Below are 25,810 nucleotides of genomic sequence, written 5' to 3' on the forward strand. Positions count from 1 at the left end.
ACCTTGTAGATCCCTGGCTATTCGTGATCCACCAGATCAAGATCGAACGATGCTCCAGGCTTTCTAGTTGCATCTTGATTGAAATATCTACGCCAAGCCTCGTTTGCAATGAGTTTCGACCCTCTTCGCCCGCGGGGGCGCCCAGCCCGTGAGTCATGCTGATGACCTAGAGACTACAATAGTTACTGACAAGGCGGCCTCCACATAGACACACCTGGCACAACGATACTGGCCTACACACCCGACGGAAGACGAATCATTACTGGTGGCTCCAACTCGGCTATCCGTGTTTACACGGTCGGCGAAGATGGAGAGCCCAAGACGATCGACGAAGGTGTTGACGCGCATTTCGGCATTGGTGCTACGGTATGTTGGAATAAGACTTACGATGCATCGAAGGAAAGGTCTGACAGGATTGCTAGAATCGGTCTTTTATCATGGGTGCCGAGGACGGAACAGTCTGGAAGTACGACATGATGTCGGGCAAAATACAAAACTTGCTTGTCCGATGTGCTTTGCCAGTCAGGGACATTGCAGTGACGAGAGATGGAGAATGGGTCGCAGTAGCAAGCGAGTAAGTGCTGTAGAGATTGTGCCAGACAGTGGATTGGATGCTGACACTGGTGGACTAGTGAGCTCACAGTCAAAATCGTGAAAGTCGACGACATGACGCAAGTCAAGTATCTCCGGGAACAGTCTAAGGGAACGAAGCATGTCACATTCGATCCCAGTGGCCGATATGCAACAGTATCCGGAACAGATGGAATCCTCTATATATACTCCATGCACGAAGAGGAGCCGGAGCTGGTCCGCAAACTCGATGGAGTTATTCGACGACTGGAGCCAGATGCCGAGGCGACATCAAGAGCAGTGTGGCATCCTGATGGTACTGCATTTGCTTCTGCGGAAGCGACCAGAGATATCTCGATCTACTCAACCTCGGAATGGAAGAAGGAGAAAACATTTGCTGGCGGTCATACCGGCGACGTTACGGCCTTGAGCTGGGCCCCGAACGGATCTCTTCTGGCGTCTGCAGCTGCAGATGGATATATTGTGCTCTGGGAAGCAAAGACGCAAAAGATCTTGCAGCGATACGAATTTGCAAATGTCTTGAACCTATCCTGGCACCCGACCAAAAACTCACTTTCATTTACAACTTCAGATGGAGAGCTTTTCATCTATGATAACTTTGTACCGAGGGATCACGAGTCTCTGCTGCAGAAACCGCTGCAGGCAGCTCCTATCTTACTTGGGCCTCTGGGCGAGATCTCCAACAATGTTGGGCGAACCACACTGACGGAGCGGTCCAAAGAGGCCATCCAGCGAGCCGCGAGAAGAGGGTCTCCAGACTCATTGGATGATATCCTTGGTGGAGATGACCAGATGATCGATTTCATCGAGGATGATGATGGGGCTGGCTATGCCGATGAAGAGTTAAATATTTATGGCAAGCGGCCCCACGATGATCTCGATGATCTCGGCGACACTAGTAACAAACGCCTCTACTCTGGCTTCGAAAAGCCCAAGGCCCATCTGCCTCTTCAACCCGGTAGCACGCCTTGGGCTGGGAGTAGGAGATATCTTTGTATGTTCTTGTTGCAACTCATTGGGGTGCATTTGCTAACTTGGCCAGGCCTGAACTTGACAGGAGCTGTTTGGACTGTGGACCAGGAGACACACCACACTGTTACTGTGGAATTCTATGACCGAGAGGCTCATCGAGATTTCCACTTCACTGATCCGTATATGTACGACAAGGCTTGTTTGAGTGAGTTTTCCGCTTATCCTTTTGTATTGGGTTTTTGGCTGATCGGATATAGACGACAACGGAACACTTTTTGCCAATAACCCTTCGGATGGCAGTCCGGCCACTATTTTCTACAGGCCACATGAGACGTGGACTGCGCGAGCGGACTGGCGAACCGAATTGCCCGAGGGAGAACAAATTCGAGGTAAGAATTCAAAGGATTACACAATTCACCTTACTAATGCTCGCTATCAGCTCTGGCACTCAGCGATTCATACATTGTCACTGTGACATCAAAGCACTATGTTCGAGTGTACACTCTCTTTGGGACACCTTTCAAGGTGTATCGACAGAAGAGCCAAGCCGTGACTTGCGCGGCCTGGCGCGACTACATTATGAGCATCGGCAACGGCCCTATAGGGATTGATGGCCACGCAACCTTACGATACACGGTGGAGAATGTCAAGCGTGACGAGATTTGCCAAAACGAAGACACTGTCGCTCTTCCAGAAGGGGCTTCGCTACAGAGTGTTTTTTTCTCTGATAATGGGGTAAGCGCCATCTAAACAGAAGAGTTGGCTATGGAATTAACCATCTTCTTAGGATCCTTGTATATACGAGTCGACTGGCGTCCTACTAGTTCTGCAACACTGGCGCACATCCGGCCAAGCCCGATGGGTACCGCTCCTGGACACGAAGCAAATGGCACGTCTCGCGGGAGGGCGGAAAGAAGAAACATACTGGCCGGTGGCTGTCGCACAAGACAAGTTCCACTGTATTATCCTCAAGGGTGGTGACAAGAACCCTTACTTTCCACGGCCGCTGCTCAGTGAATTCGACTTCCAGATCCCGGTTGCCAGTACTCTTCCGAAAGATTCCAGCGAATCCGGAGACACGGCGGCTGAGGGCGCTCGTTTCGAGGAGTCATTCGTACGTGGAAATGTGCTTTTGTCGCTCTTCCGCGATCTTATCTCATCGACCAATGCGACGGCAAGCCAACGCTCTGACTTGGCGCGGAGGGAGCTCGAATTGGATAAGAACTTGCTGCAGATGCTGGCCATTGAATGCAGAGAGGGCGAGGAGCGTGGTATGAAGGCGCTGGAGCTGGTGGCCTTGATGACGGACCGCAACGGTAAGATGCTCGAGGCGGCTGCTAAAATTGCACAGCGTTATGGACGTGGCATTCTTGAGGACAAGATCCGCGATCTGGCTGAACGACGTGTCATGGGAATGGGAGACGATGATGAATTGGCTTGAGGTTGGGATTACGAATAATACTTTTAATTAGTCCCCGGGAAGCTGTAGACCTGTCACGAATCGTCCTAGTCAGTAAATACAAGTTGTATAAAATTGTATACCAGAGCATCGTGATTGGCTCCCACAACGTCATTTTCCCCGACTCTCCGACTCCGCGACTCCGACCAACTTCAACCTTCCACTTATCTACATGGCTTGACAACATACTTTTAAAATGCAGAATGCCGAAGCTAGTCTCTCTGCGCACGTCTCTTCTCAATCAGCCGAAGAGCCCTGTCTCTGGCCGGCTTTTTGCTTCGGTTTCGCGACAGCGACTGGCGCAACTTCGTCATGGCCTTCTCAGTGAGCCCTGGTTGACCTCAACTTCAGTTGCACCTTTGCCAGTCACATATTTCTCCCCGGCTTGGGTGCGGAGGGAGCATGTGGAAGGCCTTAGGAGAAACGATCACCAACCGCCAGATGAGAGAACCTTGAAACTCGGAAAGAGTATGTACTTACTGTCTCCTCATTCACTTTCCAAAAAGCCGTTCAACTAACGATCAAAGCTTTACGAATCCTGTCACCCCTTTTACCGACCATCTTGTACAATACCTTACCTACCGAAATCCTCGCCCCGAGTGTCAACCTTCACCTATTCCCATCCACACATCCACACCTCCCTACCGTCAAAGGACGCACACTATATCGCGCGGCATTATGGACTGTCCCGGTAGCATGGAGCAGCGTGCCACTAGTCGGCAATGTGAAATTGCAGATTCTCAGCGAAAGGATCGTACGAGCCGGGACGCTACTCGACCCCACGCGTCACGGCGCCCATCACGACTGCGGCGATGAGCGCCTACTAGTACGGTGGAAAACTGAGCCACGAACAGAAAGCCGCCCCTTCCATGGCCCAGCCTCTTGGAATACCAATTCTACAAATCCCTCGAAAAATGCCCCATTCTCACAAAATAGTCATCTCTCGAACTCCACAAAAGGCACCAACAATGGCTTGAGTGTCCTTCTCGGTGGTGAAGAGCCTATCTTCAAGTTGTCAAAGGAAGAGCAATTCACCGGCATCTTTATCTTTTCTTTCGATGAGGAGGGTCGCATCCTGACCCATACTATCGAGCACGCCGATGAAGCGGACGGCTGGGACCGGACTGCTAAATTCGTGACTCTCACTGACTGGCTTATTGGCAAGGCACGTGGCTCGTTGGACCCGGCTGCCAATACTGGACTTGCCATGGCGACTGGTGAGAGTCATGGGCTTGCTTCCAACAGTGGCCGGAGGTCGTGACTTCACCCTCATATTCGATCATAACTCGAGCGAATCTCTCATCAAATGAAAAATCCCGAAGACAAGAAAGAATGTACGATGACTTCTGTGTTCATATTCACATTCTTGCTGTATTGTGTCTTTTTTATAGCTCGAATATGTTTTCTTACTCAAGGCGTAACGGCGCCTGATTATGGGTGTCGAAAGATGGGCTGTTTTGATATTGAACTCCTCTCTTTCACTTGACCTTGTCTGTTGGAAACCTTGAGACATACTATCGCCACTCTTCTATGTATTATACCCTGTTACGGACTTGAAAAAGCCAGACAGCAATGATAAAATCACGGAATTGTCGTTTTGTAGGAATTGTGCCACATCGTAGTCTGCTACCCGTTATCCTCCTAACTATAACACCGAGAAACATGTCCAGACTGAGTGAAGAATAGCAAGCTAGAAAACGCAGAGATATTTTGGGGCTGATACTGATAAGTTGATGTATTAAAAAGGAATAGCAAGACATTGTGACCATTTTTTATTGAGTATGCTTCTATGTACATTATTCAGTCTTTTTATGCACAGCAGGCGACTTCAGCAAGCTGAAAGCTGCAACTGTGACGACACACATGGCGAACCCGCCAGCAGTATAAGCAGCCTCACGGCCAGCCCACCAAAACAGAGAGCAGAACACAATAGGACCAGTCGCCCTGCCAGCCTGTCCCCACCCCCGCAAACCACCCATGACCGCGCCGCGATCCGCATCCTGTGCCTCGAAGCTGCCCAGGCTGTTGAGTGACGTAACAACCGTAGCGGTCGTTACCGCCAACAAAGCACCGGCGGCATAGAGAGCTGAAGGTGAAGAAACGCGAGCAAGGCAAAAGAATGATATGGTACAGGCCACGACACCGGCACGGAGGGTGACCAGCGGCGGGAGACGGCGCACCAGGGTACCCTGCAGGAGAGAGGCGATTAAGCCCATCAGGGACAAGAGACGTCCGTTCAATGCAGCAGGGCTGACTGTTGTGGCTGATCCCGCGTAGAGCGTTGTAGTCAAGAAGGGAAGGGAGAACTCCAGACCGGAAAATGGGAGTAGGAAGAGGAAGTGGAGGGTATTGAGAAGGGCCGGATTGTTTGTATGGGTGCGCTTAGCGGGAGCACTGCTCCTATCTTCAGTTTTCTTACCCAACGCATCATTATTCTCGGTGGAGGTACTTTTGCTCTCCATCTGAAGCGTCGTCAATCGGGGATGCGTCTCGGGCAAACAGGCCCAAAGATACACAGTCTCAATAAATATCAGAGCAAAAGACACAATTGCAGCGACGATGAACGGGTTTTCGGCAACCATATTGATACTGCTAAGCGCCACACCCAGCGCCGGCCCGAAAGTGAACGCGACACTGAAACAGGCCCCGACTAATGCCATAGCAGAGCCGCGGTGCTCCTCGTCTGTGATATCCGCCACTATGGCGTTGACCATTTGCACATTTGCCTCGCTCATCCCCCCAACGATACGACTGGCGAGGAATGTACGGAAGTCCGTAGCTGACACCCACAGCGCGACGCTCAAGAGGTTGCCGAGCATGGAGATGAGCAGGGTGCGACGGCGGCCATGACGGTCTGATAGGCGGCCTATGACGGGTGCAGCAAAGGCTTGAAGGAGGGAGAACAAAGAGCCGAGGGCTCCACCGAGGAGTACAATGTCATAGCGCGAGTCAATGGGGCGCGCAAAGGAATTTTTGTAGGCGTTTAGGTAGTGGAAGATGCGGTTGAGGAGGGAATCGGGGGATGGATCTTGCGCGTGATAAAACGATAGCAGCGAAGGGAAGAGGGGCAGAATGAATGTAAAGGAGATCTGAAGGCATTGTTAATTGAATAAATGTGATTGTTGACTTTAGATGGGTACCTTGATCTTACCAAATCTAACAACAGCGAGAGCATCAACACCTTCAGCACCCCCTTACGTTGGGCGCCAGCGACGGCCATTGTTGCTGGTGCCGTATATACAATAGAAGATATAAGGAGGAGGGCGGAAAGAACCAAAAATGAGCAGAAGGACAAGAATCTGGGGAAGTTGACACTTGACACTTGTGCAAGAGCACAAAGACCATTTTAATCAGATTGAATACGCCAGGAGCTCCACTGGGCGTCGGTATGCATTTCCTATTGTGGTTTAGCGCCCTGCGCTAAAAACGGGTTTCATCTTAAAACACGCTAGTAATAACGGAACACGCCTTTACAAGCGCATTTCAAGCGTATTCCGTTATTTTCATTATTTTATGCATAATTGCCCCGCACTTGATTCGGTCTTGTGTAATATCATTACATTACGCCAAGCTAGTTACATCACGTGACAGACTATGGTACAATACTACATCTATAGTAACTAGTTAATTATCATATGCCATTGACTACTATCCACGTATTCAAGTAGTAGACCTAGTAGACCTTATTTCCTTCAACTAAAGCGACCCAAATCGTAAAATACGGGTATCTACAGCAAGTCCTGGAAAGTAATAGTGCACTCATTATGATCAATTTCGATCTATGCCCGACCTAAGCCCTCCGTTCACAAGCGCCGATAAAACAATAGCATAGAATACATATGTATGTCGTGAGAGAAGCTCTCTGATGATCGGGAATATGCACGCTGAAAAAAATTGCAGGACATGGTCAAGAAGACTTTGGCAAAGCCAGACGAAGAGATCAAAGTGACTCTCCGTGAAGAAAATTCGTTGCGTTCGTGAGCCATCACATCGGACCAGAAATCGCTGAGGCCAGTCCCGGAAAGACAGACCTAGAATCTCTCGTCGGAACATCGACTTCGAAACAAGATCCCAAAACAGCATGTTCCAACTGACATCCTAAGATTGCCACTCTTACTCGCTGGAGGCGGGAGCTTCCGCTGAGCCAGAGGCAGGACCGCTTGTACCGTTTCGACCACGTCCGCCGCGACCACCTCGTCGTCCACCACGTCCACGACCTTCGCCGGTACGACCTTCGCCGGTACGACCTTCACCAGCACGACCTTCACCAGCACGGCCTTCGCCAGCACGGCCTTCGCCACCGCGGCCCTCACCAGTACGCTTAGCATCATTTCGGCCTCGGCCACCACGGTGTCCCTGTCCGTGACGGCGGCGTCCACCAGACTTGGCAGCGTTCTCACCTTGAGTCGAAACATCAGCGCCAACGGAACCGTTGTTCAGACCCGCATCAGCGCTAGCTGGAGTAGCCTGAAGGCCAGTGTCGGTCTCATCTGGATTGCGAGGAAGCTTGACCCATTCGCTACTTTCATCGGAAGTAGGAGCCCAGGTTTGCTCCGCAATAGAGTTTGCAGCATCAGAAACCAGAGTCTGCGCAGGAGGAGCCAACTGGTCCGCTTGGGAAGCTGCAGGCTGGGCCTCGGCGCCGAATGAGGCATCCTGGAGCTCGGTCAGTCCTGCGTTAGCCACGGTAGGGTCGGTCGTAGGGTTGGTGGCGAGGGTTGCCTCCGAGGCAATTTCGGGAACCTCCTCAGGCGGAGCGAACTTGTCGGATGCTTGCTTCACGTCGCCATCTAAATAAATATAATGTCAGCAAGCACATTCAAAGATATTCAGTGAGGGTGGGGCTGGGAAATTCATTACTGACAGGTAAAATCAAGAGTGGTGCCCTCAACAGCATTGACCTTCTCATCGGCACCCTCAGCAATCTTCAGAAGCGAATTGACTGCAGACTGGTTGCCAGCGTACACCTCAAACAGAACACCCTCGAAAGCACGGCTCTCGGTGGTGATGGTGTAACCGTCGCGTCGAAGGATGGCCGCGGCGCACAAGAACTTAGTCACGGTATAGAGATGCTCGCGCAGTGCCTTCTTGGAGGCCTCAGTCGCATCAGCAATGGCGTTATTACGGACAGCTTCGAGCTCCGCCTCATGCGCCTTGACAAGCGCAGCCTTCTGAGCAGCCAGACGGTCCTCGTATTGGACAGCAAATTGTTTGTAGTGGCCAATCTGCTCCTCGGCCTGAGCAACGGTGGCTTGAAGGGAAGGCCTCTTCAGGACCTGTGCCTTCTGGTCGTTGTTGATCTTCTTCTCCTCGATCAGTTCATCAAGCGACTTGTTGGGGTTCTCGGCGATGATGGCGTCGACTTTGGCGAGGGAGTTCTAGTCAGAAAAATAGCAACGTTAGAAATGTGTCAATGGAAACAATCGAAACCAAAGCATCATTCGAAAATAACTCACCAACTTCTTCATGGCATTGCGAAGTGTTCTAAACAAAGCAGTTAGGTCACTTCCACTTGCGCATAGGCAATAACCACGCCACTGGGTTCATAAGATTTTGAACATACTTCTGCAGCTCCTTCAAGTAGGTACTCTCTTGACCTTCAGAGTTGGGGCCCTCGGGGTCCTTGGAGACGCTTGAAGCTCGCGAGCCCTTCTCCTCGTCCTTGAGCTTCTGGGTAGCGGAAGTGGGAGGCATGATGGGAATGTGGGTAACACAGATATTAAAGTATTTCTGAAAAGCTTGTACAGGTCTGGAATGAAGGATTAAACGCGATAACGTTGAAGGAAAGACGTGTGTTATGAAGGAAGAATCAACATGCGGGTCGGAAAGCCTTTGGTCGGTGTGGCCCACTGGCTTTAAGTAGACTCTCTCTCTCTTTCGACGCGTGCGTAGCGCGAAGCAATTAAGCAATCACAGTACTATCTATATCTTTAAACGCGTAATTTATGAGATAACTGATCTGTTGGTTGTGATTTATTCATTTCTTCTATTGTATTGCTCCAGGGTATCATATTCACATTCGCCCACAACGCCATAATATCACAAAATGCAAGCCAGTCTTAGTACAGTATCCCCTCGTCTTTCACAACCATGCTAGGCAGGTATTTGCCATAATGGCAGACCGAGGTTATGTTCTGAGCTCTTCTATCCCTGGAATTTGCGCAGTGTTTTCTAAAAAAGCCCATACTTGTCAGCTGTGTGTTCTCACGAGTCTTCCAGAGAAGCTCTTAGATCGACCAAACGCACCTCAGTCACTTTGCGCACGGTATTCGCTGAAATGTTTTTTTCGCCAGACTTGCGCGACTGAATCGATGCCTCGCGCATTAACCTATAATGTGTTAACTTACCGCCAGTTCAATAATGTCGGCAGTGAGAGCGCCAATTGGGTTGCAACCGCCACAAGGATAGATGGAGACATACTCTTGCATGAATAGCATATAGTCTAAGAAGATCTATAAAGGTAGTATTAGCAACTGGATAAGAGAGGGGATATCAGGACGACCGCGTACCAAAATGTCGGCATTCTTGCTCACGCTCCGATTGGAGTGGGCTTTGACAATGCGCTTGACTGTTCCTCGTGGGTAAAGTTTTTGAGCTGCCGCCATAATGAGTAGAATATAGGAGATGGTGAAGTCGAAGACAGTCGTGTGCAATGTTCAATGTTCAATGTTTACCCCCCAGAAAGGATGTGGGGGAGCTAATCTGACCGAATGCCGTAATGATCTGTTCCTTATGTAATTTGGTATTTGCATGTCCCAAACATGTGATGTACCTCGATGTAAGAGAAATCTTTATTATTTACATCTTTATTGCAACTGTATATTGCTAATGTACACTTCAACGCAGTCGTCGAAGAATTCGCCAGGCTGAAATACCAACAATTGAACCAATGGCTACACGCCAGGCCAGGAAAACCCAGATTGCCATGCGCAAGCGGTCATAATACCCGCGCAGCATGATTCCAACAGCATAAGAAGTCCCATCTCTTGCTTGGTCGGTCGGACCATAATATCTGCCTACTCCGAGACCACCGATGCCCACTTCATTGTGATCATGTCCGAGATCCGGCTCCTGTGTGACTGAGAGTGCGGCCGTTTCGCTATCAGCGGCCGTGTTACTAGGACGAGCACCCGATCTCACATTGAGCGCATTACGCTTCCGTAGATTATAAGTCACAATGCTTACAATCAGCCGCAGATCCGGCACGGTAAATGTTGGATATTTCCACAACTGCACAGCTTGGTGGGGAGGGAGCATATCCAAGAAGTCGGCCAGGATGCCGAGGGTGAGACCCCAGAGGAGCAGCGGATGGGCAGCATCACTGGACTCCGCTTGCCCACTCAGACACCATCCCTTGAAACGTTGGAGCAGGCCAGGTTGGAGTGTATTCTCTTCGGGAACAAACCCTGGAGTTGTAGTGCATTGATGGGTTTCCGACGGGAGGAGCCTCACGGCCGAGAACTGCATCCAGCCCATAAGTGACCGAATTGCAATACGGGCCAGAAACCCGCCTTGTCGAGCGAAGCGCTGCGACATATCCACATATTCCACGGTCCGCAGCGACGGTGATAGGAGGGCGCGCAGGGGAATCCAATGTGTCGACGCTACTTCCGCGGGCTGTAATCGAAGTGTCGGGGAGTCGCTGCGAGTTGTGAGAAATACAAAGGGACATAGAACCATCAAGCTGCGAATTCAAGTCAGTAATCCAATTCTCAGCGGCGAAGGTGAATGGCATTCGCACGGTTCGGACCCCCAGCTGGTAGTGACCAGCCGCTCAGGGAGGTTGCCCACACTAATGGTATCCTCCGTTGTCAAATCCAATCCAATTTCCTCTGAAGCTTCCCTGATGGCTACAGCTTTATCGTCTGCATCTTCCGGGTCTCGCTTTCCGCCCGGTAGGGCAACATGACCAGTCCATCGGTCACCCACGCGCGAAGCACGCTTGATGAACAGAACCTCCGGTTCGCCATGCTGGACCCATTGCTGTGAGAAGAACTCATCTAAACGTTGTGGAACTGGCTGGGAAGCATCTTTTGTGGGGTTTGAGTTGGGCCAATGGTCGTAGGTTGGTCGTACCCGAATAATCAAGGCAACCGAGGCGCGCTTGTTGCAGGTTGGAGGATTTGGGACGTAAGGATAAGGTTGACGATGTAGCTCGGCTAATACGCCATGCAGATTATGGGACAGACCCGAGGTTTGTGTAGACTTGGGCTCCATCAAGTCTATACTTAAGAGGTCAAAGGATCCCTTGGATTGTGGAGGGATATCGGTATCGGAGAGTCCATGTGCACGTCCCTCTCTCTGGTTCCGACGGGCGATATCGGTCTAGCCCGTACTTCCCGTACTCCTGTACCGTAAAGTAACATACAATACCGTCGGAATAAAGATTATCCGAATAGCTGGTCATCCTCCGGTCCATTTTCAGAATCTGATTGGCCACATCCAATGAGCACGTGCGGCTATCGCTGGCTATCGAACGCTTCGGTCTAAAGCTGCAAGTTTTAAAAGCTAACGAGCTATTTCTTTTGGCGTCTGCACATATTTTTCGATCTGCAGCTGAATCTCAGTTCTTACCTTGTTTTCCCTAACTGAAGATCTGTCTCAATACTCTCTCTCTTATCTCTTCCTTCCTTCGAAACCTCCTAATCAGACCACCCGGCCATCTCTGAGTAACGACTGCACAACCGGACTGGCTCAAAATGCGGTTTGGAAAAACCCTCCGTGCTGCGGTGTACCCTCCCTGGAAAGGGAAGTACATTGACTACACCAAGCTGAAGACCTTGCTGAGAGAGAACGATGTGACCCGGGACGCAGAAGACGACAGTGACTCCGATGACGATCAATGGACTGAGCAAGATGAGGAAGCCTTTGTGCAAGAACTGCTCAATGTACAGCTGGACAAGGTCAATTCTTTCCAAGCAGAGACATCGCAGCAACTCCGAGAACGGACAACAGCATGTGAAGCTAAACTCCGACCTTTGGCATCTACTCCGGAGCAAGAAACGCCCATTCTCGATGAACAGAAGAAAAGGGCTATTGCCTCAGAAGTTCTGCAAGAACTTGATAGCATCACCAAGGAAGTCAGTGCCTTGGAAAAATACAGCCGAATCAACTTCACTGGCTTCCTAAAGGCTGCAAAGAAGCATGACCGCAAACGAGGAGCCCGATATCGGGTGAAACCTTTGCTCCAAGTGCGACTGTCACAACTGCCGTTCAACTCGGAAGACTATTCGCCGCTGGTCCATCGCCTCTCGGTGATGTACTCCTTTGTTCGGGAGACTCTGAACCAGGACATTGTGCAACCAAGGGAGACAGAGCATGGATTTGGCCGTGAGACCTATTCGTCTTACAAATTCTGGGTTCACTCAGACAACGTTTTGGAGGTCAAGACTCACATCCTTCGTCGATTGCCGGTTCTTATCTACAGGCCGGGAACTTCCAAGGACCTCGATACCATCACTGAAGACCCCACCATTACTTCTCTCTATTTTGATTCCCCTCAGTTTGACCTCTACAATCAAAAGGTCGCACGAGCACCCGAAGCCGGATCTTTGCGACTGCGCTGGACGGGATCGCTGAAAGACAAACCTACCATCCAGTTGGAAAAGAAGATTGTCACCGACGACGACGAAAGTCGAAAAGTCAAGGTGCAACTCAAAGAAAAGCACGTTAAGGAGTTTTTGGACGGCGAGTACCGCTTCGATAAAAAGGTCCATCGCATGGAGGATTCGACCAATGGAGAGTCGGCCGCCGCCGAAGCCTTGAAAAGGGACGTGGATGAGCTGCAGTCCTTTATCAAGGACAATGACCTGCAACCCATGCTCCGGGCGAACTACACGCGTACCGCCTTCCAAATTCCTGGCAATGATCGAATTCGTATTTCCCTCGATACCAACCTCGCGCTCATTCGGGAAGATGCCCTCGACAGTGAACGTCCATGTCGTGATCCTGCCGAGTGGCACCGTACCGACTTGGACGATGCCGATATGACTTATCCCTTCAGCGCTATCAGGACTGGAGAGATCACTCGCTTCCCTCACGCTTTGCTCGAGATCCAGCTTCGAGGCAAGGCCCATAACACCGAGTGGGTCAAGGACCTGATGGTCTCCCACCTTGTCAAGGATGCTCCCCGCTTCTCCAAGTTCGTCCACGGCGTAGCCTCACTGTTTGAAGACTATGTCAACAGCTTTCCCTTCTGGCTTGGTGAACTTGAAAGTGATATTCGCCGTGATCCCGAAACAGCATTCCACGAGGAGCAAGAGCGATTAGCTCGACGAGCAGAGGAGAACATAGCAGTAGGCAGCTTCATGGGAGACGCGCGCAGCCCAGGTGTTCGCCCACAAGTCGGGTCACCTTACCACCAATACTCCAGTGCAGGCTCTCCCTCGGCCATGCGGAGATCCTCAGCAGTCACCGAACCTGCAGCGCGGCACCCACGTCCATCAATCCCAGAGCCCCAGCGCCGTGATACCGGACCCACTCCCGAACCAGAGGAAGAACCCGAGCGGCCCACTCGCCTCGAGTCCATATTTCGGTTTTTCGGACTTTCTCCTCAGCGCTGGCTTGGGGCGAAATCTGTCTCTTTGCCGCCTGGTGTTCGACACCCCGGCGTCTGGATCAAAGACGCTGGGCCCGTTCGTGTGGAAAGTAAGGTCTACCTTGCCAACCAGCGAACATTTATCAAATGGCTTCACATCAGTATCCTCCTGTCGAGTTTATCATTGGGCCTCTACAATGCTGCTGGCAAGCACAACCAGGTAGCCCAGGCATTAGCTGTCGTCTACACATTCTTTGCCATCTTCGCCGCAGTCTGGGGGTGGTTCATATACGAGAGACGGGCCCGTCTCATCCGCCAGCGGAGTGGAAAGGACCTAGACAACATGTTCGGTCCTATCGTAGTCTGCATCGGTTTGGCAGTTGCCTTAATCCTCAACTTTGTCTTCAAGGTTAGACTTCCCAATCGTTTTGGTTCAACTTTCAGCCCAGCTTTCTCACTAACTCGTTAACAGTATTCCTCGGCACTAGATCGTGCCCGTCATCACCCGCTTCCTAGTGTACCTGTTCATTCCAACTCATCAGCTGTTTTCGACAGCAGCTCAGGAGGTTCGTGGAATAACTTGAACCAGGCCCAGCAGATTCTGTGATAGTCTTTCTGGGCTTGTTTATTTGAACATATAGCCGGCTGGCCTTTTGGATTATCAAGTCCCCAACCGGGAGTACCTGTGGAGCCTTCGTGTAATTGTTGAATGATAGCGTGTACTTCAAATTAACTTTGGGGACACTTGTGATATATATCAATTATTTCATTTATCCCAGCAAATGAGAATGAACACTTTTAGAAGATTCGAGAGAAACCACCTGAAACCGGATGGAACGCTTACAAATCGAATGTCATCCCCGACATCCAAAGGACAAAGCTCAAAAAAAAATATACAAGAAAGCAAAGATATCCCAAATTCCACTTCACCTGTCTCCCTCACACCTTGACAAAATGACGAACTTCCAGATCCAGATAATCTCAGACACCGTCTGTCCCGTAAGTATTCCAACCATATAACACAGATCTATACGCATCCATCCAAAACCCCTCGGATCTACATACTAACCATAAAAATAAAGTGGTGCTACGTCGGCTACCGCCGCCTCTCACGAGCGATAACCACTCACCAAGCCACGTACCCAGCAGACACATTCAGCCTACACTGGAAAGCATTCTACCTCAACCCAGCATCAGCCGAGTATCCCGGCGTAAACAAAGCCGAGATGTACACCCGGAAATTCGGGGCTGAGCGCGTGAGTGCGATCTTCGCGCGCCTATCTGCTGTGGGCAAGGATGAGGGGATCCAGTTTAGTTTTGGCGGGAATACTGGTCTCACGCGGGACTCGCATCGCTTGCTTTGGTTTGCTGGGCAGCGGGAGGCTGAAGATGCGGCTAGGAAGGAGGGTGTGGAAGGTGGTGATGGTGGTGCTGTTGGTGGGTTGCAGACGAGGGTTGCGGAGCAGCTGTTTCGGGCTTATTTTGAGGAGGAGAAGAATATCACGGATTTGAAGGTCCTTGTGGAGGCGGGTGTTGGAGCGGGATTGGATCGGGAGAGTGTCAAGAAGATGTTAGATGAGGATGTTGGTGCTCAGGAGGTTGATTTGGAGGCCAAGGCGGCGGCCAACAGGTTGGTTTCTGGTGTGCCGTATATCTCAGTGCAAGGGAGATATCATGTCGAAGGGGCTGATGAACCAGAGGCCTTCATGGAGATCTTCGAGAAGGTGAAGGCCGAGCAGAAGGAATAAAGAATGTTGTTAGGGGGAATTTCATATAGTTATCGATCAGAATGTTCTATGGATGCCGTTATGTTAAATGATTTCATTGTTATTATGATCGTCTGCATAGTTCTATTGACATGCCGTAGCAAGTAAAGCTATTGAGACTATCAAGCAAAACCGTGGCTGATTCTATCTTAGTGCATTTGCAAAGATATCGAAAATGAAACGTCGAGGGAGAGACGCTCTTGGTGACCTGTCACTTCCAGCTCATAAAGCTAGCGAGCATCGCAGGTCTGAAAGTACAGATAAAACGCCCGTCATGTAACGAGTGCCTGGGTCATCTGTAAAAGAATAAAAGAACGCTCCGGAAAACAGTGGAGGGGAGAAAGCATAGATAATACATAATCAAGGCGCAAGTAGGAAAATAAAAAATCAAGGATACAGCCCAGTAAAGAGCAGAAAAGTGAAGGAGAATGGAAAATGACCAGTGCCTTAAACACCGGCCAATTCATCCCATAAAAGGAGTCATGATAGGTCGTAGCAAGTCATGAAATTTTGAACCTCCATGTTCAAATTCTAGGCGTGTGCTTTGACCTGATGCAGTTCGTAATTGGGAAGGTAATCGAACCAATCGGATTCAGGATTGTAGCGGTATGCCTTGAACTCGACCCCATATGGCTTAGGTTCAAGCATGTACAGAACGCCCATCGGGACATCGAGGTCAGCAACCTCATCACGCTTTAGACCACGGAAATAGGCCAGGAGTACGCGAGCAACGGACCTGTGTCCAACCAGGAGCACATGGTCTGTAGTGCGCTCTATCTCAACAATAACTGTGCGCGATCGGTTGATTATGTCGAGATAGCTTTCTCCCCCTGGTCCGGGGTATCGGTAGAAGAGCTTATCTCTCTTGCGGTGGGAGTACTCCTCGGGGTACTGCTCTTGGATTTCCTTGTATGTCATGCCTTCCATCTTGCCGGAATGGATTTCGTCCAGCATCCTCATCTGCTTAACGTCGTACTCATCTTCGTTGAAGTATTCGGCAGTTTGAACGGAGCGTTGCATCATTGAGGACCAGACGCAGAAGTTGCGTGGCCCTTCCTGGGGAATATAGGATGGGTTGGGAGGGGTGATGTCACCAGCTCGAGGCGGGAAGTGCTTGAGAAGGTGTTTCTGTCGCTGATATGCTTCCCACTGCTTCCGTTGGTGATCCACGAAGCGAGCCAACGCCTTGGCGTACCTTCTTCCGTTTTCGCTGAGATCAGAGTCACCACCGATGCGGCCTGCGGCATCATCCAGACTTTCGCCATGTCGTGTGATCCAAATTTGACGGGGAGAGAGATTGAAATTGAGCAAGTAGTAGACGACTTGAGAGGCAAGGAAGCCATGGGTCTGGTGAGCGACGATTTTACGACCGACGTCGATCATCTGGATGTAAGCCATGCGATGCTTCTCCTCGTATTCGCCGAGAGGCACGTAGGACTTTTCATAGAGAGCAACACGCTTCTTGAAATCTGCAAGTGCCTCGGTTGGGTCTTGGCCTTTGTAGTCGGGACCAGAAAGTTTCAGGCGCATGTTAGCCTCAAGCAAATCCTGATCCACGCAGCTGCTCTCAAGGAACAGGATATTTAGCTCAGGACCAGCACGATCGCGAATATGGTCAACAATCGCCTTGCGGCGTTCCATGGTGCTGTTGGTCGCATCGAGGATACCAATGCTGCCACCTTCCTCCAGAATATACTCAAGCAACTCATCGAGAGTATCCAGCGCGACCTGCTCTCTCATCTTGACGGCACGCTGATTCTGGGGGTCAAAGAAGCTGGCGGTCTGGTCCATTGGTTCAGGAGACGCTTCATTGATAGCTTCTTCGTTCTCATGAGATTGTGCAGGGCCTGCGTCGATCGAGGGTACAACAGTACTTTGGTTGAGAGAGACTTGTTCCGGTTCTTCTCCATTCACAAGAATCTTGGTTGGCACCACTGGTGGCGGAAGCGGTGTATTGTTCTCTGGCGGAGAGATGTCTGATGAGTTCAAAGTGGTGCTAACGCTGACACTCAACCGGCGCACCGAGTCAACGAGATCCTTGTGGAAAGAACTTGATTTCCGGCCATGGCCACGATCAAGCGGGACAGGTGAAGGGGACTTTCCCGCGGCCACACGGCGACGCTGTCCAACGTTGAAGATTTCAGTGTCATGTTGGAGCCAGTTCAGGTAGCGAGCCAGCTTCTTCGTAATGTAACTTTTGCCTCGGGCTGGGAGGCCGACCATGACAATGACAAGCTTCGCACCGACATCGCGCTGGGCAATACGGCCATCTGGAGACACTTTGGACTTGGTCAATCCGGGGATATCGAGGGTAGTTGCTCGCACTCGACCGGGAGTACCCGGAGGCTGATAAAGGCCCGATCTGCAAGGATCATATTAGTCACAGGCTCGCCAAGCGCATCCAAGTAAGTCGTAAGGCAGCAAAATGCAAAACAACAGGGTGGAGTCCGGGGTAAGGTAGATTAGCTCAGAATAAGGCAGCAAAGAGCCCCGGAACTGAACTCATCCCGAGATCAGCCGGTCAAGCCTCGTTGTGATAGGCTCATACATAGTGAAGTCCAAAGGTTCTAGACAAAAAAAGAAAGAATACTCACATCTGTGGAGACGGAGGAGCGGTAGAAACCGGAGTGTCTGTCAAAGCCGTTCCGACTCCGCCCTTGGGCGGCAGTGAAGATTTGTGGGAATCGGAATGCAGGTCGTTACCTAGCGCTCGGTTGACCACAGTTTTCGGGGGCATAAGAGCTCCTTCTTTTCCCGATCCCGAGCTATTGGAGGTGCCGTTGGATTTAATATCAATCCTCTGGTCCCCCATCTCAGGCGAAGTGGCCGACGTCATGGCCGACCGGGCAATGCTAGAATGTTGCGCCATCCCACTGGGGGATAGTTCTGTGTTTGTGTTTTATTAAGAAGGGGTAATGTTGCTCTTTTTCAGAGCTTTCTCACAGGATCTTGAGTTGGATAAGGACTTGTGTCACAGCTGGGCAACTGAAAAAAAGATGATGGGAGAGGGGAGGGAAGGGAAAGTGTTGTGAGGTTTGGATGAGTCAACCAACGGGAAACACTGGGTCTGATATTGACCACCTGAGATATTCAAGGGGTTGCAAGAATCAAAGTGGTTGGCTTCCTTTTTTTTTATCTGTTCTTTTTGGCGCAAAGGTAATTATTTTGAGGTTGGTGTCCAATATGTGGAAGTACAATATCACTCAAGGATATTGCCAAGGACGTCAGAGATTAGGAATGATGAAATTACGCTGCCGAATTGACTTAGTCCATTAGATGGTGGATCGATGGCTTGAAGATCGCCCATATGATGTCAAAGTGTATACAGCATGAGGGGAAAGATGTGGAGATGCAAGATATCCAGGTCGGATCCAGGATTGAACAGCTCTTATAGACTTCACATCGATTGGAGGTCTCACAAAATCATGCAAGATGTATTGGTCCTATATCTAATAGAGAATGCTTGGCTAGAAAGCATACGGGGTACAGGTCCGAGAAAAACACGCCGGTGGAGCATCGAACCATGCTCAATCTCGCCCCTGTGCACTTTGCCAACCCTACAATATCCTCATAATCCACCGAAATGCTCATACCTGTTGGGTTTCCCGTCTTGTAAGGGGTGCCAGGGCACGCCGCGAGTTGATGCTAGATAACCCTCCGTGTTGGGAATCGAACTCAGCCTCCAGTGAATCGAACAATAATTATTGGAACGCCTTGTATGACCTGAGTCTCACCGCTCGGGCTGATCCATACTCGGCTTCCTTAGCGACTTTCGGTCCTCGTCACAACAGCTTGATCTCCGACCAACTGTAGGCGTCCATTGCTGCACGCTGATCTCCGCTACCGTAAGCGCCGAAAATGGTAACCCATATTCCGTGGTCAGGTGCGGAATCCTTGGCGCTTGGCGGTAACGCAGGGGGTGTCACGGATAGCATGCCTAGAAGATAGCCTCCAGGGATATTGGATACGGTGTATGGATGAATCGCGTGCAACCATCAAGGCAGAATGTTCCTTATCAGTTGCTCAGGTTCAAGGTCAGGCCAATCAAGCATGCGTATGCCGCAATACTCAGTGCTGTCAAGACCAAGACCGCATTTCCACTGGTACGGAATTTGTGCCGATGGATCCCATCCTCTCCTACTTCAGAGAAGAATTGTCTGTTTCCCTGCGAACGGCGGAAAAGTCCAATGATGAGAACTCCCGTGCCGTATATCGCGAATAGAGCCCCAATACTGTAGAACTCGGCGGTGAAAATCTTGAGTACGACCAGGGCGAAGGAGAACTGCGAAAGAGCAGTTCGGACATAGGCCCCCTCAAAGGTGCGTTGGGCCGCACGCACCTCGACCATTTCATCTGAAGTCAGCACTGCCGAACGGGCTCGGTGCATTCGAAGGCGATAACGATCCCCTGCACGACGCTGAGACAGTCAGATTACTACTACTGGGTGAGGTAGGACAGGATGGGATGAAGAATATTGGGTAGACAGGGAGATTCTAGGTAAACACGGTAAACACACCTCAAACATGGTCGCGAAATGTTGAAAGAGTTCAAGAGTGAATTATTCGTGGAATGATATCCGACGTCACAAGTTCAAGGAAGTTGGGTTCCGCAGTGGAAGAGTTCGAGGGGAAGAGATGCGGGTGAACTGGAACCCTTGGCTCTCACGTGGGACCTCGGAAGTGTATAGTCACTCAGGTACTATGTTGTATGTATATGATGTATACTGTATACAATGTACTTTTCTCTTCTGATTCTTGATAATAGGCCAAATATATTCCACCAATAACGTCGTGTCAATTCCAATCCCTTCTTGGCCGGCAATTGAAAATTCCCCAACAAGGAAAAAGCGACCGAAGGTTCCCCACACTCTCCGGGGTTCGAGATGTATCTCCAATTTACTTCTCTCACCTTTTTCCCTTCCCATTCCTCTCTCCAGAGAATACCCAGTCGCAGCCCCTAAGAGCTATCATTCAATCCACCCTCGCGCCGTGATTGAGAATGGCAAAAGTATTCGATGCGACAGAAGGTATTGCTTCTCCGCACCGGTCCCTGACCCCCACGCAGGATGTTTCGACTGACTGAAGAAATAGTCGCAAAGCACAACACTCGTGAGAGTTGTTGGGTGGTTCTGTACGGCAAGGTCTACGATGTACGCTTTCATTCGATTCTCATTGTGTATTATCCATTCCCCGGCCACGTCTGACTCTTTATCTAGGTCACCGATTTCCTGGGCAGCCACCCCGGCGGTGCAAAGATCATTTTGAAATTGGCCGGGCAGGATGCCACCGAGGAGTACGATCCCATTCACCCGCCAGGTATCTTAGAGGAGGAGCTTAAGCCCGAGGCCTGCTTGGGGACCATCGATGCTAGTACATTACCAAAGGAGCAGGCATCCTCTGAACCTGCAGAAGAAATTGAGGGTCCACCACCTATGGAGTGTCTCCTCAACTTGGACGAGATTGAGGAAGTGGCTACCAACCAAGTGAGCAAAAAGGCCTGGGCATACTATTACTCCGCATCCGACGACCAAATCAGCAAAAACTTCAACAATGAGGTTTACCGGTCCATTCTCTTGCGACCTAGAGTCTTTGTGGATTGCACAAAGTGCGATCTGGACACAGCCGTCCTCGGCCATAAACTGAACACGCCTGTTTACGTGTCTCCCGCGGCGATGGCCCGTCTGGGTCACCCATCTGGTGAGGCCGGGATCGCAGAAGCATGTCGCAGCTTTGGGGCCATGCAAATCATTTCCAATAACGCTTCCATGACACCAGAGCAGATCGTCAAAGATGCTGCTCCAGATCAAATCTTTGGCTGGCAGATTTATGTCCAGATTGACCGCAAAAAGAGTGAGACGATGCTTGCACGCATCCAGAAGCTCAAGGCGATCAAGTTCATAGTTCTTACCCTTGACGCCCCAGTTCCAGGGAAACGCGAGGAGGATGAGCGAGCCGGCATGGTCGGACGGACCGCTGCCGTGCCCAGCGGGGTAAAGGCCGCGGAGCGCTCATCGGACGATACCCCCAATCCAACCCAAGGGTCTGGAGGTGTCGGTCAGCAACTGTTCGCAGGCACCGATCCTTCCTTGACATGGACGGATACTTTGGCATGGCTTGCCACTCAGACGGATCTGCCTATTGTCTTGAAAGGTCTGCAGACTCACGAGGATGCATACCTTGCCTCACTCCACGCACCTCAGGTTAAAGGTATCATTCTCTCTAATCACGGAGGGCGCGCCATGGACACTGCTCCTCCGGCAGTTCATACTCTCTTGGAAATTCGGAAATACTGCCCCGAGGTCTTCGACAAGATCGAGGTCTATGTGGATGGAGGTATTCGTCGTGGCACAGATGTCGTCAAGGCTCTCTGCCTAGGCGCGAAAGCAGTTGGCCTTGGACGTCCGGCTCTGTGGGGCTTAGCGGCTGGTGGAGCCGACGGTGTTCGTCGAACATTGGAGAGTAAGTCGACTGGGTATTTGATCTGGTTCTATTTCTAACTCTGTGGTAGTCCTGAACGATGAGATCAAGACATGTATGCGGCTGCTTGGGGTGGAACGGATTGATCAATTAGGGCTCCAACATGTAGGTTCACCCTCATCATTTCGTCGTTTGTTCTACTAACTCTGCTCTTAGATCAACACCCGCGTTGTCGAGCAGCAGATCTACGATGGTCCTACTGCTCTCGAACCCTTACGGCGCGCATTCCGTGCGAGATTGTAGGGGCCAACCAAATGTAAATGTGTTTTATCTTCTTATAATTTGACTACGTGGATTCTTCTTATCTTACATCGCATTCAACGTTTAACCGTATGCGACGGTGTTTTTCTCTCCAAAAAGTATACGCTGGCCCACTCTATCAGCGCCACTTCAACCCATCTCCACCCCCAATCCACACACAACCGAAAAACTCTTCCGGAGGAGAGAAAAAAGACCAAAAATTAGTTTCCCTGGGAATCGAACCCAGAACCTTTCCGGAACACTCGCTTGAAGCAATTGTTAACGGAAAATCATAACCGCTAGACCAGGAAACTGATTGATGTAGGACGAGGCTTCTTAAAGTACTATGAACGAGAAACTTTCTTATACTATTTCGACAGATGATATTTGTTATCATACATAATGCTCAAGATTATCCTCTGTTATAAACTAATTATTTAGAACTGGACTACCGTTAGTAATATATATACGTACCTATTACATCCCGAGGTAGCCATATATATATGCCCCGCATCTCAAGACCTCTCCCTTCATACCTCCATACCACAATGGCTGCAAACATACTACTACAATGGTTTCCTCATACAGCCGCTCCATTCATTGCTAATGCACCAATGTTTGGGTTTACAGATGCCGGCCTAGCAACTGCCGTCGGAAAGGCCGGAGGATTCGGTATAGCAAACCGAACTGACTGCTAGACCTTAGACTGACCATCTATAGGGTTTATTGGTGGGGGCTTTGACTTCCGATCTGAATCCACCCATCTTCTAGGCCTAGATGCTGAGCTGGCAAATACCCGCTCTATCCTCGGTTTGACCGATGGTCAACCATTGCCGCTTGGTGTCGGTTTCTTGACTTTCCAGCCGAACGGGCTCGTTGACAATGCCATTCCCATACTCCAGAAGCATCGAGTAGCAGCAGTCTGGCTATCGTTCCCTCGGACTGACGCCGATCATCTTCCAATCATACAAGCCATTCGAAAGGCCCAGGAGACTGCTGACTGGGATATCAGGATATTTGTCCAGGTAGGAACTATCAAAGCTGCAGAAGAAGCACTTCAGCAGGGGGTGGATGCTCTAGTAGTTCAAGGGACCGATGCAGGAGGACATCAGTGGGCCCAGGGTGCCAGTTTGATATCCCTCTTGCCTGAGGTGCGAGATCTTCTGTCGAGGACTCGGAATACGAGCACTGCTATCCTGGCAGCTGGTGGCATTGTGGATGGGAGGGGCTGTGTTGCTGCTCTCGGCCTAGGTGGGTTGTTCCGGACTTTGTGGCAGGTAACTGACTGTGTTAGGTGCCGATGGTATTGTTATGGGCACAAGGGTACGTCTTGCTTCTTCTCGTGGAGATGGAACCTTGCTAACCGAGTCTAGTTCGTTGCAACCTCGGAATGCCCTGCGCCGTCTACGATTAAACAGACCATCGTATCGAAGACGGATGGCGGAGTCTCAACCATCAAGTCTATCCGACATGACATATTCCAATCAACTGATCTCTTTCCGAGACAGTATGATGGCAGAGCTGTTGTTGGTGTTAGTTACGAGGATTCCCAGGAGGGGGTCAGTGACGAGGAAATCATCCGACGATACAATGAGGCTAAAGAGGCTGGCGAACACCAACGGAGGACTATCTGGGCGTGAGTATCCGGAGTCTATACTGTATGTATCTCTTGGACTTTTATGTTAATGGCTTCAATAGGGGTGCGAGTATTGGAAGTATCAATGCGGTGGTCTCTGTTGAGCACGTCGTGCAGTCTACTCAGCGAGAGGTGCAAGAGATATTGAGACGATTGAGCGTAGGGCTTTAGCTCTATATACCTAGCATATATTCGTTTTGTCTTATTTTTTGGTGTGAAATCAAGATATTGATCTGTGACACGGAAGATATACCGGTATAGGATATATATACAAACATTAGAATTAGCATAAACGTATAGGAAAACAAGGCCAATCAAATCCAATCAAATCCAGCTCAATTAGCAAACCAAACACAGGAAAGAATATCTTCGTCAAAACTAGGAATTGGCGTCAGATCAAGATCGTCAAGCGCTGGCAACAGGCTGAATTGAGTATCCCCCCCCCCTTCCTCCCCCCTCTTTATTCCCAATTCCCAATTCCTCGACCCTCTAAGCGATCATCTCTACCTCTCAGTTTCATATCCCAAAAATACACACATCTCAAACAAATCAAAATTCACGGCCGTGTTTGGTCAGCCTTGAAGTTGGGACCTTGGTGTTCCCTTCTAAGCTGCCCGCGATTTATTCCTCGATTTATTCCTGTCCGCCCAGCCACGAATACAACATCGAATAGTGAATTTCCAACAACTGGGTCCTACAAGAGGCAATTCTCTGCTTCCCCCACCTTCACAATCCTCGCCTCCACCCCCAGCGACGTTCAATCCGCCGCAATGAATAAGACTACACCCTCGCCGAGCCCGGTCCCCAAAGCTTCACCAGGATCGAAACCCTCTCCCTCGCCGGTCGCAGGCGCAAAACGCAAGAGAAACGCACCGGCCAAATATTATGCCGTCAAGGCGGGTCACAAACCCGGTATCTACTATGGGTGGAATGATTGTCTAGCTCAAATAACGGGATTCAAGGGAGCAATCTGTGAGTGCGCTCCTCGCACTGGTTCTTCCAACAGGCGCGTAAACTTAGCCAGAGACTGACACATAGGCTCCTTAGTCCAATCGTTTCCCTCGCAAGAAGCAGCCAACGCGTTTCTGAACGGTGTCAAGCTCCCAACCGAATCGCAGAGCTCAGAGAACACACGATTCTATGGTATCCAAAGGGGCCGGGTTACTGGAGTATACACAGACTGGACAACGGCACAGGAGCAGATTCGCGGGTTTCCGCGACCTCGATATCGCAAGTTCTCCACCCGTGAAGAGGCAGAGGAATTTGTACGGGAAGGGCAGACACAGGCCCCAGTCGGGTTCGGTGTGGCAACTGGGCCCTCTGGCCCTCATATGGTAATGCCCGAAAAGCCCAAAAACGCAGAAGGAGTCGAGTTTGCGCCAGGCGACGGCCCACTGCCGACAGGAGCGGAGGATGGGTTCGACCCCAACGTCATCCTAGACCCAGCTACTGGCCAGGTGGTGTACAAGACAGCCCCCCAGATGACTGCAACAAAATCGCAATCAACGGGTATCCCTGGGATGCTCCGGATATACACCGATGGGAGTTCATTAAGGAATGGCACCCCATTAGCATCGGCCGGGGTAGGGGTATACTTTGGGCCTGGCGATGCAAGGTTCGTACACTCGCACATTGGGCTATTTTCACTACCCTCCACCACGTCTTCTAACTTCCGTCACTTATCCCAGCAGAAACGTATCGGAGCCACTAAAGGGCAGTCGTCAAACGAACCAGCGCGCTGAATTGACCGCGATCCTTCGGGCGATTGATATTGCCCCTCGGCACCGAGATGTAACCATAATCACCGACAGCCGATATTCGATTGACTGTGTTACTGTATGGTTTATCAACTGGCGTCGCAACAATTGGATGACCCGGGACAAGAAGCCAGTTGAGAACAAGGATTTGGTTGAGTCGATTCTGATCAAAATCGAGGAACGCAATGACCTTAAGGTGAAGACCTTGTTTGAATGGGTTAAAGGTCATAATAAAGACCCCGGCAATGAAGAGGCCGATAAATTAGCCGTCAATGGAGCCCAAAGGGGGGTGGCTGCAAAGGCAGAGGCACTGCATGTGGCCCAAGAGGTGCCCGATGAATTGTTTGATGAAGACTACTAGGCATTTTGTAAAAAA

The 25,810-nt window shown here is 50.4% G+C and overlaps 13 protein-coding genes across 13 annotated transcripts; 7 read left to right on the forward strand and 6 right to left on the reverse strand.

The window, feature by feature from the left end:
- Positions 1-108: 108 nt before the first annotated feature.
- On the forward strand, positions 109-3,004 carry LCP9604111_9408 (WD40 repeat domain-containing protein; the record flags this gene model as incomplete). The annotated part of the gene is made up of 8 exons (XM_039077659.1): positions 109-148; positions 209-366; positions 423-574; positions 633-1,585; positions 1,634-1,768; positions 1,821-1,952; positions 2,003-2,298; positions 2,351-3,004. 8 exons carry the CDS (start codon positions 109-111, stop codon positions 3,002-3,004), a joined length of 2,520 nt encoding a protein of 839 aa, XP_038924597.1.
- Positions 3,005-3,225: 221 nt separating this feature from the next.
- LCP9604111_9409 (uncharacterized protein) lies at positions 3,226-4,283 on the forward strand (the record flags this gene model as incomplete). The annotated part of the gene is made up of 2 exons (XM_039077660.1): positions 3,226-3,490; positions 3,550-4,283. The coding sequence occupies 2 exons, from the start codon at positions 3,226-3,228 to the stop codon at positions 4,281-4,283; spliced, it is 999 nt and encodes a 332-aa protein (XP_038924598.1).
- A 535-nt stretch (positions 4,284-4,818) lies between these two features.
- LCP9604111_9410 (putative tetracycline transporter) lies at positions 4,819-6,242 on the reverse strand (the record flags this gene model as incomplete). The annotated part of the gene is made up of 2 exons (XM_039077662.1): positions 4,819-6,111; positions 6,174-6,242. 2 exons carry the CDS (start codon positions 6,240-6,242, stop codon positions 4,819-4,821), a joined length of 1,362 nt encoding a protein of 453 aa, XP_038924599.1.
- Positions 6,243-7,135: 893 nt separating this feature from the next.
- LCP9604111_9411 (uncharacterized protein) lies at positions 7,136-8,716 on the reverse strand (the record flags this gene model as incomplete). The annotated part of the gene is made up of 4 exons (XM_039077663.1): positions 7,136-7,812; positions 7,887-8,400; positions 8,479-8,506; positions 8,586-8,716. The coding sequence occupies 4 exons, from the start codon at positions 8,714-8,716 to the stop codon at positions 7,136-7,138; spliced, it is 1,350 nt and encodes a 449-aa protein (XP_038924600.1).
- A 450-nt stretch (positions 8,717-9,166) lies between these two features.
- LCP9604111_9412 (uncharacterized protein) lies at positions 9,167-9,627 on the reverse strand (the record flags this gene model as incomplete). The annotated part of the gene is made up of 4 exons (XM_039077664.1): positions 9,167-9,193; positions 9,269-9,350; positions 9,443-9,474; positions 9,532-9,627. The coding sequence occupies 4 exons, from the start codon at positions 9,625-9,627 to the stop codon at positions 9,167-9,169; spliced, it is 237 nt and encodes a 78-aa protein (XP_038924601.1).
- Positions 9,628-9,859: 232 nt separating this feature from the next.
- Positions 9,860-11,239, reverse strand: LCP9604111_9413 (NUDIX hydrolase; the record flags this gene model as incomplete). The annotated part of the gene is made up of 2 exons (XM_039077665.1): positions 9,860-10,706; positions 10,764-11,239. 2 exons carry the CDS (start codon positions 11,237-11,239, stop codon positions 9,860-9,862), a joined length of 1,323 nt encoding a protein of 440 aa, XP_038924602.1.
- Positions 11,240-11,721: 482 nt separating this feature from the next.
- LCP9604111_9414 (SPX domain protein) lies at positions 11,722-14,166 on the forward strand (the record flags this gene model as incomplete). Its single annotated transcript, XM_039077666.1, has 2 exons — positions 11,722-13,968; positions 14,032-14,166. 2 exons carry the CDS (start codon positions 11,722-11,724, stop codon positions 14,164-14,166), a joined length of 2,382 nt encoding a protein of 793 aa, XP_038924603.1.
- Positions 14,167-14,513: 347 nt separating this feature from the next.
- On the forward strand, positions 14,514-15,307 carry LCP9604111_9415 (DsbA family oxidoreductase; the record flags this gene model as incomplete). The annotated part of the gene is made up of 2 exons (XM_039077667.1): positions 14,514-14,558; positions 14,642-15,307. The coding sequence occupies 2 exons, from the start codon at positions 14,514-14,516 to the stop codon at positions 15,305-15,307; spliced, it is 711 nt and encodes a 236-aa protein (XP_038924604.1).
- A 549-nt stretch (positions 15,308-15,856) lies between these two features.
- LCP9604111_9416 (6-phosphofructo-2-kinase PFK26) lies at positions 15,857-18,161 on the reverse strand (the record flags this gene model as incomplete). Its single annotated transcript, XM_039077668.1, has 2 exons — positions 15,857-17,687; positions 17,920-18,161. The coding sequence occupies 2 exons, from the start codon at positions 18,159-18,161 to the stop codon at positions 15,857-15,859; spliced, it is 2,073 nt and encodes a 690-aa protein (XP_038924605.1).
- A 1,179-nt stretch (positions 18,162-19,340) lies between these two features.
- Positions 19,341-19,850, reverse strand: LCP9604111_9417 (uncharacterized protein; the record flags this gene model as incomplete). The annotated part of the gene is made up of 2 exons (XM_039077669.1): positions 19,341-19,742; positions 19,842-19,850. The coding sequence occupies 2 exons, from the start codon at positions 19,848-19,850 to the stop codon at positions 19,341-19,343; spliced, it is 411 nt and encodes a 136-aa protein (XP_038924606.1).
- A 473-nt stretch (positions 19,851-20,323) lies between these two features.
- Positions 20,324-22,044, forward strand: LCP9604111_9418 (FMN-dependent alpha-hydroxy acid dehydrogenase; the record flags this gene model as incomplete). Its single annotated transcript, XM_039077670.1, has 5 exons — positions 20,324-20,351; positions 20,416-20,474; positions 20,541-21,783; positions 21,833-21,906; positions 21,958-22,044. The coding sequence occupies 5 exons, from the start codon at positions 20,324-20,326 to the stop codon at positions 22,042-22,044; spliced, it is 1,491 nt and encodes a 496-aa protein (XP_038924607.1).
- Positions 22,045-22,589: 545 nt separating this feature from the next.
- Positions 22,590-23,848, forward strand: LCP9604111_9419 (nitronate monooxygenase; the record flags this gene model as incomplete). The annotated part of the gene is made up of 5 exons (XM_039077671.1): positions 22,590-22,713; positions 22,762-23,292; positions 23,336-23,364; positions 23,415-23,677; positions 23,740-23,848. 5 exons carry the CDS (start codon positions 22,590-22,592, stop codon positions 23,846-23,848), a joined length of 1,056 nt encoding a protein of 351 aa, XP_038924608.1.
- Positions 23,849-24,447: 599 nt separating this feature from the next.
- On the forward strand, positions 24,448-25,795 carry LCP9604111_9420 (RNA-DNA hybrid ribonuclease; the record flags this gene model as incomplete). The annotated part of the gene is made up of 3 exons (XM_039077673.1): positions 24,448-24,649; positions 24,725-25,292; positions 25,369-25,795. 3 exons carry the CDS (start codon positions 24,448-24,450, stop codon positions 25,793-25,795), a joined length of 1,197 nt encoding a protein of 398 aa, XP_038924609.1.
- Between the last annotated feature and the right edge of the window lie 15 nt (positions 25,796-25,810).

The sequence above is a fragment of the Penicillium roqueforti genome, assembly GCF_015533775.1.
Source record: "Penicillium roqueforti strain LCP96 04111 chromosome Unknown scaffold_47, whole genome shotgun sequence".
In the NCBI taxonomy this organism is placed as follows: Eukaryota; Fungi; Ascomycota; class Eurotiomycetes; order Eurotiales; family Aspergillaceae; genus Penicillium; species Penicillium roqueforti.